We start from the raw sequence: 17,731 nt of genomic DNA, 5'->3' as shown, positions 1-17,731 counted from the left end.
GATATTCTAATTTTAGGCGCGTACAGTCGGGCTTTATCCACCACTACTTATAATAACTTACGTATTAAAAAAAACGAAAACCTGCTCTGATTACTTGATACGGTCGTGTGCTGCATAAGGAAATTCCTTTTTAATTCAAAAAGGTATTTGGCATGTATGATCCAACATCACTTTTCCCCACTCTGCTAGAGTCGCTTATTGTGTGGAATTTGCTTTGCTTTGAAAACTCGGCAGATTTAACTAACCTTGACCGCTTGACTAGGTGACACAGTAACCGAGTTTGCTTGTTTGATTCTGAAAGGGCTACTGTTTCTATTTCTTTTTTTTTGTAATAATTAGGATCCTTATCTTTATTACCATCGGCAACGTATTGTGTGTTTTTAGCATTATGTTGCTGGTTACGTATAAAGCAATGAATGACGAACTATTCGGAACTGAGCGATTACTATTAAGAAAAGTTATCTCTACTGCATTCAATATTAACTGTTTGTACTTCATTCTTTGCTAAAATTTGAAATAGTGAGGGATCCTGGTCAGCGCATTTAGCCTAATGAAAGTTTTTTACAGACATGTTATTCCTTGCAATCCAGCCGTATTTTTAAAGTTAAGTTGATTCATTGAGGTTCGATATTTTATATAACTAAAAAAACTCAAGGCTAAAACTGCGATCGGGACTTGCAAAGGAGCATTTATTGTCATGACCCGTAATAGTGTTACCTCTAATTTATCTAGATTTGTACGGGTGTTCCACTTGTTTTTGTGTGTTTTCTAATCACTACGGTGCCTTACGACCCTATCCATGCATCTGTATAAATACAGACGTCCACTGCGTAAACGCATATTCACTGTTTAATATGATTTGTTACGTAAGGGATTAATAATCATCCAAAATGATAAAATTAACATAGTATATGATTATGATATTTCAGTAGAACTTCTGGAAACAGACACTCAAAGATAAAAATTCGCAGTAGCGAAATCTCAATGATGTAGATAATTTCTGTAAAAAAGTAAGATTAAGAATGTCTTGTAACTTCAGCCACAGGAATAACGAAATTCGACCTGCAAAGGAAACACTCAAAGTTACTCCAAATGAATAAAAAATTGTACTTAGCTTGCTTTTGTGGGAAGTCACGGTGTTCCGATAACGACACACGGCCTTGGTCCTCCTTCTCTATTTAGGCGGATGACCTGGTTTGGCTTCAGTTTCCCCGTGCGCGTTGTTTCGATGATTCGAGCCTTGAAAGATCGATGCTGCAGACACGTTCGGTTTGTTTCTTGAAGTGCCGGAAACGCTCACTAACGATGTTTTCTTGAATGATTCTAATGAGAGACGAAGCTTGCGTTGCCGTAGGAAAAAGGACTAGTCGGGTTTGTTTCTTGAAGTTATTCACTAAACGATGATACTAAGTTGCTTGAAGAATCTGTTGCTTTCGTCGTCGTTGAAGAGTTCTTATATGATACTTCATTATTCTGGTTTTTTCTTCGGAGAAGTTGTAGAGTTCTTCTGGTACGCATGCCACCACTTTTAGGGCTTTTGCCTTGTATAACAAGGCGCCCTATGAGGTAATGTTAGACTTGCGATAATCTTACGCTAAGTCGGTTGGTATTGCACTTCCATATTCATGGAGTGTCTTGGGGTTTGTAGATCACTTACGAAGTCGGGATTATCTTCTTGTTTATGACGACGATGTGTTATACTCATGATGATTCGGTGAGGAGGTTCTTGTAGAAAACACGAAGTATAAAAATATATATATTCTTCTGAAGTTTTACATGGTGAAGATCAGGTATGATTGTACAAGTCTTCTAATAACGATAGCTTGATCGCTTCTGCCAATGATGATGGCTAATTCTATTCTCTCTACATGATAAAGCTTAGGTAAAGAGGTACAGGTCTTCTAATGACGATAGCTAACTCTATTCTGCCCGTCTACCATCTCTGTTACAAGTTATGAAGGAAGCAGATAGTAGCTCGAACATATGAACATACATACAAATGACATAGTTACATACGAACACACAATCAAATGAGACACGCTACAGATCACGTAGGCCGTTTGAATTATAGGTCGCGGTAGTTGTCTCAAGCAGGAAGCTTGGACTAGAGTTTATAAACAAATGAATAACTACAGGTGACGGCATGTTATCTTAGCCTACTTATTGTATACGTCATCTTTAGCGTCTCTAGTCTGATCACATTCCTGCAAGCAATCTGGTTGACCTCTTTAGTTTTAGTCTTTTATATATATGGACTAACATTCCATATTTTTATTATGTAAACACTTACACAAATACATAAATAAAAGCAATGCAGGTGAAACTTTTCTTTTTGCATAAAATGAAATAAAATATATCATGCATCAATAGATACAGATATATAAAAACTTGTAATAAATACAAAAGTAAATATAAAATATGTGCAGAATACTCACACGTAATCCTGGCTCTTCGTACTATTCTTGTTTTCTCCCTCCTACTTTGAAGAGTTTTGCATTTTTTTCCTCTCGACATGACGAGGTACAGGTGGAGGAGGGAGACGCGCCCCCTTACTGCTGATGGGCCCGGCGGCCCCATGCGCCCTCCACTGTCCGTTGATTAGGCACACTCCAATAGAAGACTGCATTGTGGTATTTACGGTCACACTCCCCAATCCTGCAAAGAGGTATTTTGCAGGTGCGACAGAAGAACCGGGTGTCTCTCCTTCTGCCATTCATATGGCACACCCTGCACCATTTCTGCCTGCGCCTTTGTGGGGCCTCTAGTGTGTGATCCCCTGGCTGCAGCCGACACACAGGGTCCACTCTACCCGACGAGAAGCGATGCGGGTGGGGCTGGCAGCAAGGGCGTCGGCAGCAGGGGCGGCGGCAGCAGGGGCATTGGCAGCAGGGCCGGCGGCAGCAGGGGCATCGGCAGCAGGGGCAGCGGCAGCAGGGCCGGCGGCAGTGGCAGCAGCGGTTGGAGCAGGTTGACCGAAGTTGGCCCTCCTAATATCTGCCCTTTCCTCTAGGGGCAGATCTGCAGCTCGGGGCAGGGGGCCAGTGATGGAAGGCCACTCATCGGGATTGAAGTTGATGAGGGCATTCCCGGTTACCTCGAGGAACTGTATGTGGGACGACCTCCGGAGATCGTCACCGTGGTACCCACAGTAGAGTATGTAGGCATTTTGGAGGGCCAACTGAAGAATGTATTTGAGGAGCTTCTGTGTCCACCTCCTGGTTCTCCTGGCGAAGGGATAATACTGGATGAGTTGATCAAAGAGATCAACTCCTCCCATGTGCCTGTTGTAGTGCCCAATGACAGTAGGCCGCTCGACATGAAACTGCTCAAACACAACTCGGCCCTGTCGACGTGTCTTCTTCCGCTGTACGATCTCTTCTTGGATGGGTTCATGACTCGTCATAATTATGGGGACGAGTCGGACCCCCTTCCAACAGATGACGAAGACAGCTCCCTTCCGCTGCCATTCTGTCTCTCCTCTTGCCAGATGTTGTGGACCTCTTGAGGACATTCGTGGCCCCACGCACCAACCGAAGGGTACCACTGATGTGCACACCTGCTTCATACAGTTCCTGGGCCAGGGATACCGAGTTATAATAATTATCCATAAAAGGTGGTATCCCTGGTTACGGAAACGTTCCACAAGACTGAAAACAGTGTCACGTAGCGTGGAGAAGACATGGAATACACCGAGAAGTCCACGGTATCCAGTGTTGGACTCGGTAATAAAAAAAAATTTCACTCCATATTTCTTCCGCTTCTTGGGGTTATACAATTTAATGCTTAGACATCCTTTGTAGGGCATCATCCCCTCATCCAAAGAAAGGTTCTTTCCAGGAACCACGAGAATTTTGCACCGTTCACAAATGTATTCCAACACTGGGCGGATTAGGATTAGGCGATCGGGGTTATTCCGGGGTATGGCCCTTTGGTTGAAGGCGTTGAAATACCTGTCCAACGCCAGGAAAGTATCACGGGGCATAACGCCAGGCACTTTGGGTGTACTTAAAAAAAAATTCCGCCGCCAATATTGCCTGACATCGGCAGCAGGTATCATACCAAAATAAATGTGGAGCCCAAAAAAATGCGCCATGTTCGTGAGGTTGCAGCCCCGCCAGCAATACGTCAATGTCGTGCGAAGTTCATAACGGCAGTACCGAGCGTAGTCCGCCGTCTCTGCTATCAGGTACTCCAGCAATTCCCGCGTAAGGAACAGCTGGATGAACCCCAGAGCAGTGAGAGGAACAGGTACGGTGAGCCCAGGTGTTCCCGTGAATGGGTGCGTGTTAGGTGGGGTGGGGTCCTCCGTCCTCCCCTCGTCGCTCTCGGATGACCGACCTTCACCTTGGCTGGCGCGACACTCCGACCTTCTACGTGCCCGCGACGATTTCGCACACGAAACCCCCCACTGGCCCATCTCCCTCACTTAGGCCCTCGCTTTTTGTATCATCATCAGCAACAAAACTAGACCCTATATCCTCATCCTCCCCCTCCTCAGATTCTCCCTCATAAGCCCTAAAACCACTAAATTCGAGCTCACTTTCGGGATGTGAGCCTCGAACGGACATTGGGGGCAAATATTCATTATCACTGAATCGGGAGTGATGTCCTCATCACTAGATGACCAACCGCCATCAAAATGAGGACTTACGACTTACTATCGATCAAGCTCCGATAAGTACTCATCTATGTCCCTTGGTTGGAGGCCTCCCAAATTCCTATGAATGCCCCTAAGGACGCCCCGATGCTTCCTAGGGGTTACTTAAGGCACACGAGACACACGATGTGATCCTAGAGCACTTTCATCCACATGTGGCAGCACAGAACGGCGTTGAGGCGCCAGGTCATCTTGGTTGCTTAGTCCTTCGCCAGCATCCAAGTCCAAAATACATCTTACACGATCTCTTCCGACGGGTACAACGTGCCTTTTGCGGTCCATACGTCGTTGAGACTTCTCTATGTATGTCCTGTACCACCACAAATATTCAAACTCTAGCACAAGTTCAGCAAAACTCGATTGCGGCAAAAGATCGCTCTCGGACGACGGGTCGCTGATACTGGCTGATGCGAGAAGGAGGCATTTCGTGCACGTGCACCTGGGTCATGCTTCTAAACAAAACAACACCTTGATCCGTGAACTCCTAGTATCCCCCAAGGCTGATTCAAAAGTTTTCGGCTGGTAGGCCTATAAGTATTTTTCCGCAAATTTAAAGAAAAACATTTCTATGTCGACGTAAAATACATCCAATCGGCACCCGACAGACAATTTATCTCAACGTAAAATACTTCCAATTGGCGTTTAAGGGATATAGATATATATATAGATATATAGATACGTATGTATATACATATATATTATATATATAGATATATATATATATATATATATATATATATATATATAGTATATATATATATATATATATATATATACTATATAATATATATATATATATATATATATATATATATATATATATATATTATATATATAATATATATATATATATACTATATATATATATATATATATATATATACATATATATATATATATATATATATATATATATATATATATATATATATTAAGGGATTTTGATGAAGGAAAAATCTATTTCTGGGATTTGCCTGTCCCTTATATCACTCATTTCAAGGTATACAAATTATTGCTAAATATACCAGAGAAAAAAGCCATATGGAATGCCAGTTACTACCTCTGGATTGATCACCTTCATAGGTGTCGTTATAGCAACAGGGGCGAGTGGATGCCACTATCACAGACCTTATCCTTAGATTCTGGGCAAGTTAAACACCACTTATATAATCTTACTTATATTAACAAAGTCACAGAATCTTACGCCAATTGGATGTATTAAACGTCGAGATAAATTGTCTCCCTGGTGCCGATTGGACGTATTAAACGTCGACATAAAATAGCCTTTTTAAAAATTCGCGAAAAAATACTTATAGGCCTACCAGGCGAAAACTTTTGAATCACGCGCCTTGGGGGATGCTGGGAGCTCACTTCTCAAGGCGTTGTTTTGTTTACAATCGTTACGCAGGCGCGAATATCTTTCTTATTGCACTAAAAAGTATCAGTGACACATCTATGAAATTATTTTGTCACTTTTGACATAATTTTTGCACCATTTTAAATTAGCCTTTACATGGAGTATTATATATGGAAATGTGCGTATTTTTATGTAGAATACAACAAAAATAATGCTCATAATTGTAGCTTTTATGGGTTTTGAAATATTTTCATATAAATAACGATAAGTGCCAAAATTTCAACCTTCGGTTAACTTTGACTCTACCGAAATGGTCGAAAAACGCAATTGTAAGCTAAAACTTTTATATTCTTGTAATATTCAATCATTTACCTTCATTTTGCAACAGATTGGACGTCTCTAGCACAATATTTCGATTTATGGTCAATTTATGAAAAAAACTTTTCCTTATGTCCGCGCGGTAACTTCTGATAAATTTTTTCGTGCGATTGTCGTAATGTTTGCACCATTTTAAATTTGCCGTTACATAAAGTTTTATGTATGGAAATGTGCACAATTTCATGAACAATACAAATAAAAACAACCCATGGTTGTAGCTTTTTTCAGTTTTGAAATATTTTCATATAAATAACGATGTGCCAAAATTTCAACCTTCGGTCAACTTTGATTCTACCAAAATGGTCGAAAAACGCAATTTCAAGCTAAAAACCAAAATGGTCAAAAAACGCAATTGTAAGCTAAAACTCTTATATTCTAGTAATATTCAATCATTTACCTTCATTTTGCAACAGATTGAAAGTCCCTAGCACAATATTTCGATTTATGGTGAATTTATGAAAAAAAAAAAAAAATTCCTTACGTCCGCGCGGTAACTCTTCCGAAAAAAATCAGACATTTTTTTGTGCGATTGTCGTAATGTTTGCGCCTTTTTAAATTAGCCGTTACATAAAGTTTTATATATGAAAATGTGTGCAATTTCATGTAGAATACCACCAAAAATAATTGAAGGTTGTAGCTTTTCTCATTTTCGAAATATTTGCATATAAATCACGATAAATAGAAAAAAAACCACATTCGGTCAACTTTGACTCTACCGAAATAGTAAAAAAACGCAATTGTAAGCTAAATCTCTTAGTCTAGTAATATTCAGTCATTTATCTTCATTTTGAAATAAATTCGAAGTCTCTAGCACAATATTTAGATTTATGGTGAATTTAAAAAAAAAACTTTCCTTCCCTCCGCGCGCAGATTCTCCGCCGCAAATCTCCGAAATGTGTATGTCGCATTCTCGTTATGTTTGCTCCGTTTCATATTAGGCGTTTCATAGAGTTTTATATATGAAAATGTGTGTAATTTTATGTAGAATACAACGAAAAATAATTGAAGGTTGTAGCTTTTCTCATTTTCAAAATATTTGCATATAAACAATATATATAAAAAAAATTGACATTCGGTCAACTTTAACTCGTCTGAAATGGTTGAAAACTACAATTGTAAGCTAAAAACTCTTACAGTATAGTAATATTCAATCATTTTTCTTCATTTTGAAACAAAATTAGAAGTCTCTAGAACAATATTTAGATTTATGGTGAATTTTTGAAAAAAAAAAAAAACATTTTTTTACGTCTGTGCATTACGAATTCATGCATCATTTTGTGATTATATTTTCTCTGTGTTGCTTTGATCATTTTACAATGTGTTATATGCCAAAATGATCGCAATTTAGTGTACAAAACAACGAAAAAAAATTAACTCGTTAGCTTTAACCGTTTTGCTCACAGCGCGATTTGAATACAATTATATATGAAATTTTGTTTTTGCGCTATCATATATCGCATTTTTTATATATGATAATGATATTTTTTTTTCATTTCTGATGGTTGCATACTAAACTTCAGGCAATGACAAAAAAAGGAGCCAAAAATGAACTCTTAATCTTGAAAACTAAGCGCGCTGTGATTTAAAAAAAAATATATTTTTTCCACTTCGGCATACGGGAGACGATTTTTATTATACTCCTTCGGCGCAAGAGGGTTAACTAAGTCACAGTTCAAAAGTTTTACACAACACTACACAAGGAACAGAGGGAGAATGGACATAGCCTCCCCGTATAAGGCTTAGATCCCAACTAAACTTCTGAGAGAGCTCAAGTGAAGTCTGAACCTAACTCATACAGTTAAGCTCCTCCTTAACCCTTAAACGCCGAGTGGACGTATTTTACGTCGACATTTTTTGTCTTGTGTGCCGACTGGACGTATTTTACGTTGACATGCAAAAGTTTTTTAAAAATTCGCGGAAAAATACTTTTAGGCCTACCAGCCGAAAACTCTTGAATCGAGCGCCTTGGGGGATGCTGGGAGTTTACGGATCAAGGTGTTGTTTTGTTTACAATTGTTACGCAGGTACACAAGCACAAATTTCTTTCTTGCCGCACTTAAAAGTATCGGTGACACATCTCGGAAATTATTTCATCACTTTGACATAATTTTTGTACCATTTTAAATTAGCCATTACATGGAGTATTATATATGGAAATGTGCGCATTTTTATGTAGAATACAACAAAAAAATACTCATGATTGTAGCTTTTATCAGTTTTGAGATATTTTCATATAAATAACGATAAGTGCCAAAATTTCAACCTTCGGTCAACTTTGACTCTACCAAAATGGTCGAAAAACGCAATAGGAAGCTAAAACTCTTATTTTTTAGTAATAGTCAATCATTTTCCTTCATTTTGCAACAAATTGGACGTCTCTAGCACAATATTTCGATTTATGGTGAATTTATGAAAAAACCTTTTCCTTACATCCGCGCGGTAACTCTTCCGAAAAAAATCATACGTGCGATTGTGGTAATGTTTGCACCATTTTAAAATTAGCCGTTACATAAAGTTTTATATATGGAAATGTGCGCAATTTCATGCACAATATAACTCAGAACAACCATGGTTGTAGCTTTTATCAGTTTTGAAATATGTTCATAGAAAAAATAAGTGACAAATTTTCAACCTTTGGTCAACTTTGACTCTACCGAAATGGTCGAAAAACGCAATTGTAAGCTAAAACTCTTATATTCTAGTAATATTCAATCATTTACCTTCATTTTGCAGCAAATTGGAAGTCTCTAGCACAATATTTCGATTTATGGTGAATTTATGAAAAAAATAACATTTTCCTTATGTCCGGGCGGTAACTCTTCCGAAAAAATCATACGTGCGATTGTGGTAATGTTTGCACCATTTTAAATTAGCTGTTACGTAAAGTTTTATATATGAAAATATGCGCAATTTCATGTAGAATACAACTAAAAATAATTGAAGGTTGTAGCTTTTCTCATTTTCGAAATATTTGCATATAAATCACGATAAATTGAATAAAAACCAAGTTCGGTCAACTTTGACTCTACCGAAATGGTCAAAAAATGCAATTGTAAGCTAAAACTCTTACAGTCTAGTAATATTCAGTCATTTATCTTCATCTTGAAACAAATTTGAAGTCCCTAGCACAATATTTAGATTTATGGTGAATTTGAAAAAAAACTTTCCTTCCTTCCGCGCGCGGATTCTCTGCCGCAAATCTCCGAAATGAGTACGTCGCATTCTCGGAATATTTGTTCCGTTTCATATTAGGCATTTCATAGCCCTTAAACGCCGACTGGACATATTTTACGTCGACATTTTTTGTCTTTCGGGTGCCGACTGGACATATTTTATGTCGACATACAAAAGTTTTTTTAAAAATTCGCGGAAAAATACTTTTAGGCCTACCAGCCGAAAAGTCTTGAATCACGCTCCTTGGGGGATGCTGGGAGTTCACGGATCAAGGTGTTGTTTTGTTTACAATCGTTATGCAGGCGCGCAAGCGCGAATTTCTTTCTTGCTGCACTAAAAAGTACCTGTGACACATTTGGAAATTATTTCGTCACTTTGACATAATTTTTTTACCATTTTAAATTAGCCGTTACATGGAGTATTATATATGAAAATGTGCGCATTTTTATGTAGAATACAACAAAAAAATACTCATGATTTTAGCTTTTATCAGTTTTGAGATATTTTCATATAAATAACGATAAGTGCCGAAATTTCAACCTTCAGTCAACTTTGACTCTACCGAAATGGTCGAAAAACGCAATTGTAAGCTAAAACTCTTATATTTTAGTAATATTCAATCATTTAACTTAATTTTGCAACTAATTGGAAGTCTCTAGCACAATATTTCAATTTATGGTGAATTTATGAAAAAACTTTTTCCTTACGTCCGCACGGTAACTCTTCCGAAAAAAATCATACATACGATTGTGGTAATGTTTGCACCATTTTAAATTAGCCGTTACATAAAGTTTATGAAAATGTGCACAATTTCATGCACAATACAACTAAAAACAACCCATGGTTGTAGCTTTTATCAATTTTGAAATATTTTCATATAAAAAATGATAAGTGACAAATTTTCAACCTTCGGTCAATTTGGCTCTACCGAAATGGTCAAAAAACGTAATTGTAAGCTAAAACGCTTATATTCTAGTAATATTCAAGCATTTACCTTCATTTTGCAACAAATTGAAAGTCTCTAGCACAATATTTCGATTTATGGTGAATTTATGAAAAAAATTACATTTTCTTTACGTCCGCACGGTAACTCTTCCGAAAAAATCATACGTGCGATTGTGGTAATGTTTGCACCATTTTAAATTAGCCGTTACATAAAGTTTTATATATGAAAATGTGCGCAATTTCATGTATAATACAACGAAAAATAGTTGAAGGTTGTAGCTTTTCTCATTTTTGAAATATTTGCATATAAATCACGATAAATAGAAAAAAAAAACCCGTTCGGTCAAATTTGACTCTACCGAAATGGTAAAAAAACGCAACTTTCCTTCCCTCCGCGCGCGGATTCTCCGCCACAAATCTCCGAAATGCGTAAGTCCCATTCTCGGAATATTTGCTCCGTTTCATATTAGGCATTTTATAGAGTTTTATATATGAAAATGTGCGCAATTTCATGTAGAATAAAACGAAAAATATTTGAAAGTTGTAGCTTTTCTTATTTCCGAAATAATTGCATATAAAAAAATATATATATAAAAAAATTCTACATTCGGTCAACTTTAACTCGTCAGATATGGTCAAAAACTGCATTTGTAAGCTAATATTCTTACAGTATAGTAATATTCAATCATTTGTCTTCATTTTGAAAGAAATTGGAAGTCTCTAGGACAATATTTAGATTTATGGTGAATTTTTGAAAAAAATGTTTGTTTACGTCCGCGCGTTACGAATTCATGCATTATTTTGTGATAATATTTTCTCTGTGTTTCTTTTATCGTTTTACAATGTGTTATATACCAAAATGATTGCAATTTAGTGTACATTACAACGAAAAAAAAGTAACTTGTTACCTTTAACCGTTTTGCGCACAGCGCGATTTGAATACAATTATATATATGAAATTTCGTTTTTGCGCTATCATATATCGCATTATTTATATATGATAATGATAATTTTTTTCATTTCTGATGGTTGCATACTAAACTTCAGGCAATGACAAAAAAAAGGAGCCAAAAATGAACTCTTAATCTTCAAAACTAAGCGCGCTGTGATTTTTTGAAAAAAATATTTTTTCTGCTTCCGCGCTCACTCTGAAACGTCTCCGGCACACGGGAGACATTTTTTTTTTTACCGCTTCGGCATTTAAGGGATAGAGTTTTATATATGACCATGTGCGCAATTTCATGTAGAATGAAACGAAAAATATTTGAAGGTTGTAGCTTTTCTAATTTCCGAAATAATTGCATATAAAAAAAATCATATATTAAAAAATTCGACATTCGGTCAAATTTACCTCGTCAGATATGGTTGAAAACAGCAATTTTAAGCTAATACTCTTACAGTATAGTAATATTCCATCATTTGTCTTCATTTTGAAACAAATTGGAAGTCTCTAGGACAATTTTTAGATTTATGGTGAATTTTGGAAAAAAATATTTGTTTACGTCCGCGCGTTACGAATTCTTGCATCATTTTGTGATAATATTTTCTCTGTGTTACTTTTACAGTTTTCCAATGTGTTATATACCAAAATGATTGCAATTTAGTGTACATTACAACGAAAATAAAATTAACTCGTTACCTTTAACCATTTTGCGCATAGTGCGATTTGAGTACAATTATATATGAAATTTTGTTTTCGCGCTATCATATATCGCATTATTTATATATGATAATGATAATTTTTTTCATTTCTGATGGTTGCATACTAAACTTCAGGCAATGACAAAAAAAGGAGCCAAAAATGAATTCTTAATCTTGAAACTAAGCACGCTGTGATTTTTTGAAAAAAATATTTTTTCCGTTTCCGCGATCACTTTGAGACCCCCCCCCCCCCCCCCCCCCCCCCCCCCCCCCCCCCCCGGCACATGGAAGACAATTTTTAATATACCTCTTCGGCGTTTAAGGGTTAACTTTTACTAAGACACATCCTACTACTTCTTGAGTAGCTTTCCTTACTTCCGGTGCCACCCCTAGATTAGTCTTATTGGTTCCGTTTCTCTACGGTAACCACCCACTGAAGGTGTCAAAGTTCAGATTTTCCACTGGAGTTTGCAATTTACTGTTTTGGCAAACTGCGGCCTGTGTTTAGTCTCGTTTTCGAAACTGCTATTTCTGCAGTCTGATACTGCCACACATCTATCCCTTTTTTACCTCTCCTGGTAGATTCTTTCATTACCCTACCCTCACTCTATATATATTTCTACCAGTGGATTTTCGTATCTAATTGACCCTACATATTTACAGACAGACTCCTGTTTGGTTGTTTAACATATTATATATATATATATATTATATTATATATATACTAATATAATAACAATACTTATATATTAATTATATGATATATATTATTATATATATAATACAACTATAATATATACATATATATTTTTTTAATTTTTAACAATTAAAAAAAAAATTGTTATATTATACTATAATATATATATATATATATAATTATTATAAATATATATATATTTATATATATAATATATATATAGCCGTCTTCTGATCTGAATGAGATGTTTATTTACCACCTCTGGTATACCAACCATCCCATATAGTTCCTCTTCCTGAAGGAGCTTCGCCTATGTTTTTTTAATACCACTCTATGAAAAAATTTCGTAAGCAGCTTCTTCATCGAAGAGGGAAGGTGGTAGTTTAAGAATACGGCCCCAAGTTACGTTGGTGTAAAGCGCTGATAACAGCTAAAAGCTGACCAGTGGAAATCAACTTATGGGTCAGCACTGGAAAGGTTCCCCTGCCATAAGATGAGGACACAATGGACATATTATGATACTAATATGTGAATCTTACATAAGCTAGTTTTTTCTCGTGTACTGAGGTCTTCAAAAGTTGCATGATATGCAAGTATATATGATAACCAAAAGATAATCTGTACATAAATAATTTTGTAATTTAACAGTCATCTTATACTGCAGATATGAGATAAATTTATGAAAATTTACTATAATTTTTTACCTCGCCTTAACTGAAGGTCATCTTATATTCGGAAGTATATGGTAGTTAATATAGGAATGTGTTTTATTGCTTTAAAGGTTAATTGCATGGTGACATTCTCAAACATACAAGCTCAGTATAAAGAGTGGGTTTCATATGAAAAAATTATTTTAAAACTGTTGTATTTTTATTCTCTATATTCTTAACGGTTATCCTATAAAACTTAGGCTTTTGGTGAGGCAGTTTCTCTTATGAATGAATATATATATACTTTTCTGTATAGTAAGGTCAGTAATACTTGAGGTACCATTAAGTTTACTATATTATATTTTTTTATTCTATGGCACTGTACAATATTTCATGGGCCTCCTTCAGTCCTCATTTGTTTTTTAAAATTCAGAGGCTTACTGTTCTTAATGGAATAATATGTCAATTTTTTTTTTACTTTAAATAAAGGTTTTAATAATAATATGCATTGATTGAGATTTATTATTGTTTCAGCTTCCATGTGGCCCAAAATCAATGTGCCTCTAAAGGTTGTGCAAACAAGAGAAAATAAGCTCAGTAATCGATTCTACCCTTATGAAGAAATAGAGACAGAATGTATCTTGGCAATTGATGATGATATAAACATGATGACAGCTGATGAACTGGAATTTGGCTATCAGGTAGGTGCAGTTTCTGAATTAATAACTGTTTTAATAAATGAAGGACTTTCTATATCACTGATAAGAAAAATGCGTTTTTGTGCTTTCAATGTTACTTTTTCATATAAGTAACTTACCAAGTAATTACATACATGGGTGCCTGCAGCATATTTTCCAAGGGGGGCCAAATTATATATGTATTTATAATATATATATATATATATATATTATATATATATATATATATATATATATATATATATATATATATACAGTGGACCCCCTGTATTCGCGTTCTCCGGATTCGCAGGGACTCACACATTCGCGGATTTCTCTCGGGAACGTTTCCATGCATTATTCGTGGAAAATTCGCGCATTCGCGGTATTTTTCTATGAGAAATATCCACAAATTCCTGGTTTAGTGATCAATTTCATCATTAAATGCACTTTTTGTGATAAAACTATTAAAAAAACCAAGTATGAAAATTTTTAGTGGTTTTTCTTAAGTTTTAACTAACAAAATAGGCTGTTTTTAGCGCTTTTATAGGGGTTCCAAACATTCGCGGATTCTAACTATTCATGGGGGGTCTGGTACGCATCCCCCGCGAATACGGGGGGAACACTGTATATATATATATATATATATATATATATATATATATATATATATATATATATATTATATATATATATATATACTATATATATATATATATAGTATATATATATATATATATATATATATATATATATATATATATATATATATATGTATATATATATATTAATATATATGTATATATATATATATATATATATATATATATATATATATATATATATATATATATATATATATATATATATATATATATATATATATATATATATATATATATTATATATATATTGCAGTGGTACCTCGAGATACGAAAGGCTCAACTTACGAAAAACTCGAGATACGAAAGCTGACACGAAAAATTTTACTGCTCTACATACGAAAAGTTTTCAAGATACAAAAGGTTTCTGAAAGTCCGAGATTCGCCCGATAACAATTTTGAAACTAGCGCCGTGCGCCGCCATCTTAGTTCTAGTAGACTCGCCACCATCCTCCTGCTCTCCCATTGGGTCCTGATGCTAGCCAAGCCATGAGATCCTTCTCTCCTATTGGACAGCATCCCTCCCATCATGCATCTTACGTGGTGGCGTGCCACTTCGCACCCGAAGCTTTATCGTACGCATGTGGCATTCGTTCGGTCCAACGATTTTGTTTAGTATCGTAAATTCGTCAGTGATTTCGTTGTGCTACTTTATCGTGTTGTGAGAACCAAATTAGTATACTTACTACATACGTAACTTAATTATGTACAGTACATATAGTCATGGGTCCCAAGAAAGTTGCTGAAGTTCACAGAAAGAAGAGAATGCTTTCTATGGAGACAAAGATGGAGGTAATAAAAAAGTATGAAGCTGGCTTGCGGTTGAGTGTGATCGCTAAGGAATACGGCCGAAATCCGTCGACGATAGGCACCATCCTTAAGCAGAAGGAAGCCATCAAAGCAGCTACACCTTCCAAGGGCGTGACTATTTTGTCCAACAAGAGGAGCCATGTGCATAATGAAATGGAAAGGCTGCTTCTTGTATGGATCGAGGACAAAAAATCGATGGCGATACGATTACCAAGACGGCAATCTGCCAGAAGGCCAGCGCTATTTTCGGCGATTTGATTGCCCAAGCCGAAGACGACGGCGGAGAGGGGACATCAACAGCAACCCCAGAGTGGCTTCTCATGGGTGGTTCGAAAAATTTCGTAAACGGACTGGCATCCATTCGGTGGTGAAGAAATTGAAATTACGTTAAGTATAAAAAAGTAAAAAGAAATGTAAAAATCAAAAAAGACAAATAAATTTTATTTTAGTTTTTTTGTAAAGTTAAGTGTTACAGTTTTGTTAATGTGTTTTGTAAAGTTTAGTTTGTTTTTCTGACATTTTTTATGTGTTTCGTAAAGTTAAGTGTACGTATCTGCCATTTGTCCTCCTCCTCCTCTGCCGCCACTTTCGGAGATAGCCTCACTCGAAAGGTAAGCTTCCACATTTTACGTTACAGTAATAATATTTTTTGTACACTAATATACACTTTATTTACAGGTTTCGCATTTTTATTATTAAGTTACGTATTGAATGGTCCAAATTGTTGTAGTATTTCATTGTTTGGTCAATTTACCTTTATTACGAAATTCACTGGGGTGTTTTTGGAGGGCTTGGAACGGATTAGCCATTTTACATGTAAAATGTGGTCCAAGATACAAAACCTCATGATACGAAAGGCGCCTCGGAACGGATTAATTTCGTATCTCGAGGTACTACTGTGTGTGTGTGTGTATGTGTATATATATATATATATATATATATATATATATATATATATATATATATATATATATATATATACCTAAGTGTATATTTTTCAGGCGATTGCAGCTCAGAGGGTATGAGTCACAGCATCCCATCTCTGAGCCTTTCTCTCTCTCTCTCTTGCTGTCTACACGTGGTAGAGTAAACACTGAGATTCGTTGCACGCACAGTTTTTTGCATTTGTTTGTGATATTCTGTGAAATCGCAACTTCTAACTTTGTTGTAACCATGGCACCAAAGAAAGCAAGTGGTAGTGCGAGTGCCGAGAAGAGGAGGATGATGTCCCTCGAAATAAAGCTTGAAATCGTCGAGAAGCATGAGCTAGGCATGCGAGTAAAGGAACTGGCCAAGCACTACAACCGTACAACGTCAACGATCTGCTCCATCTTAAAGCAGAAGGAATCCCTAAAGAAAATTAAGCAAGCCAAAGGTGTCAAGATTATTTCAAAGCACCGTACAGATGTGCATGAGACGATGGAGAATCTGCTGTTGGTGTGGCTAACGGAAAAACAACTTGCCAGAGATAGTGTCACCTAGGGAATAATCTGCGAGAAGGCGTGCAGTATTTTTTCAGATTTACAACAGTAAACCCCAGGAACTTCAACGGAGGAGGAATCCTTTAAAGCCAGTCGGGTCTGGTTTGATAATTTTAAGAAAAGGACGGGGATTCACTCCGTTGTTAGGCATGGTGAGGCAGCAAGTGCTGATGTAAAGGCAGCAGAAGCTGATTTAAAGGCAGCAGAAGAGTTCGTGAAAACTTTCACAGAATTCGTTGAGGCAGAAGGATACATCCCCCAGCAAATCTTCAACTGCGACGAGACAGGGCTCTTCTGGAAGAAGATGCCGAGGAGAACATACATCACCGAAGAGGAGAAGAAGATGCCAGGACACAAACCTATGAAGGATAGGTTGACCCTCGCCCTGTGTGCAAATGCAAGTGGCGACTGCAAAATAGAGCCGCTACTCGTATACCATTCGGAGAACCCCAGAGCCTTTAAAGCACACAAGATAATAAAGGAGAAACTCCATGTTATGTGGAGGGCAAACCCTAAGTCGTGGGTCACCAGGCAGTTCTTTATCGACTGGGTAAACCTTGTGTTTGGTCCTTCGGTGAAGAAATATTTGAAGGACAACAACC

General features: G+C 36.5%; 1 protein-coding gene across 1 annotated transcript in view; it reads left to right on the top strand.

Moving 5' to 3' along the window:
- The window catches only part of LOC135223631 (exostosin-2-like), a gene marked incomplete in the record, with an annotated part of 647,541 nt that overhangs the window by 579,914 nt on the left and 49,896 nt on the right, over positions 1 to 17,731 (top strand). Inside the window, 1 exon segment of the mRNA XM_064262245.1 lies at positions 14,034 to 14,200. Within this exon segment, the coding sequence (XP_064118315.1) occupies positions 14,034 to 14,200 (167 nt within the window).

The sequence above is a fragment of the Macrobrachium nipponense genome, chromosome 10, assembly GCF_015104395.2.
Source record: "Macrobrachium nipponense isolate FS-2020 chromosome 10, ASM1510439v2, whole genome shotgun sequence".
Taxonomy (NCBI): Eukaryota; Metazoa; Arthropoda; class Malacostraca; order Decapoda; family Palaemonidae; genus Macrobrachium; species Macrobrachium nipponense.
Note: the sequence above shows the minus strand (reverse complement) of the source record. Positions and strands in the feature narration are given on the sequence as shown.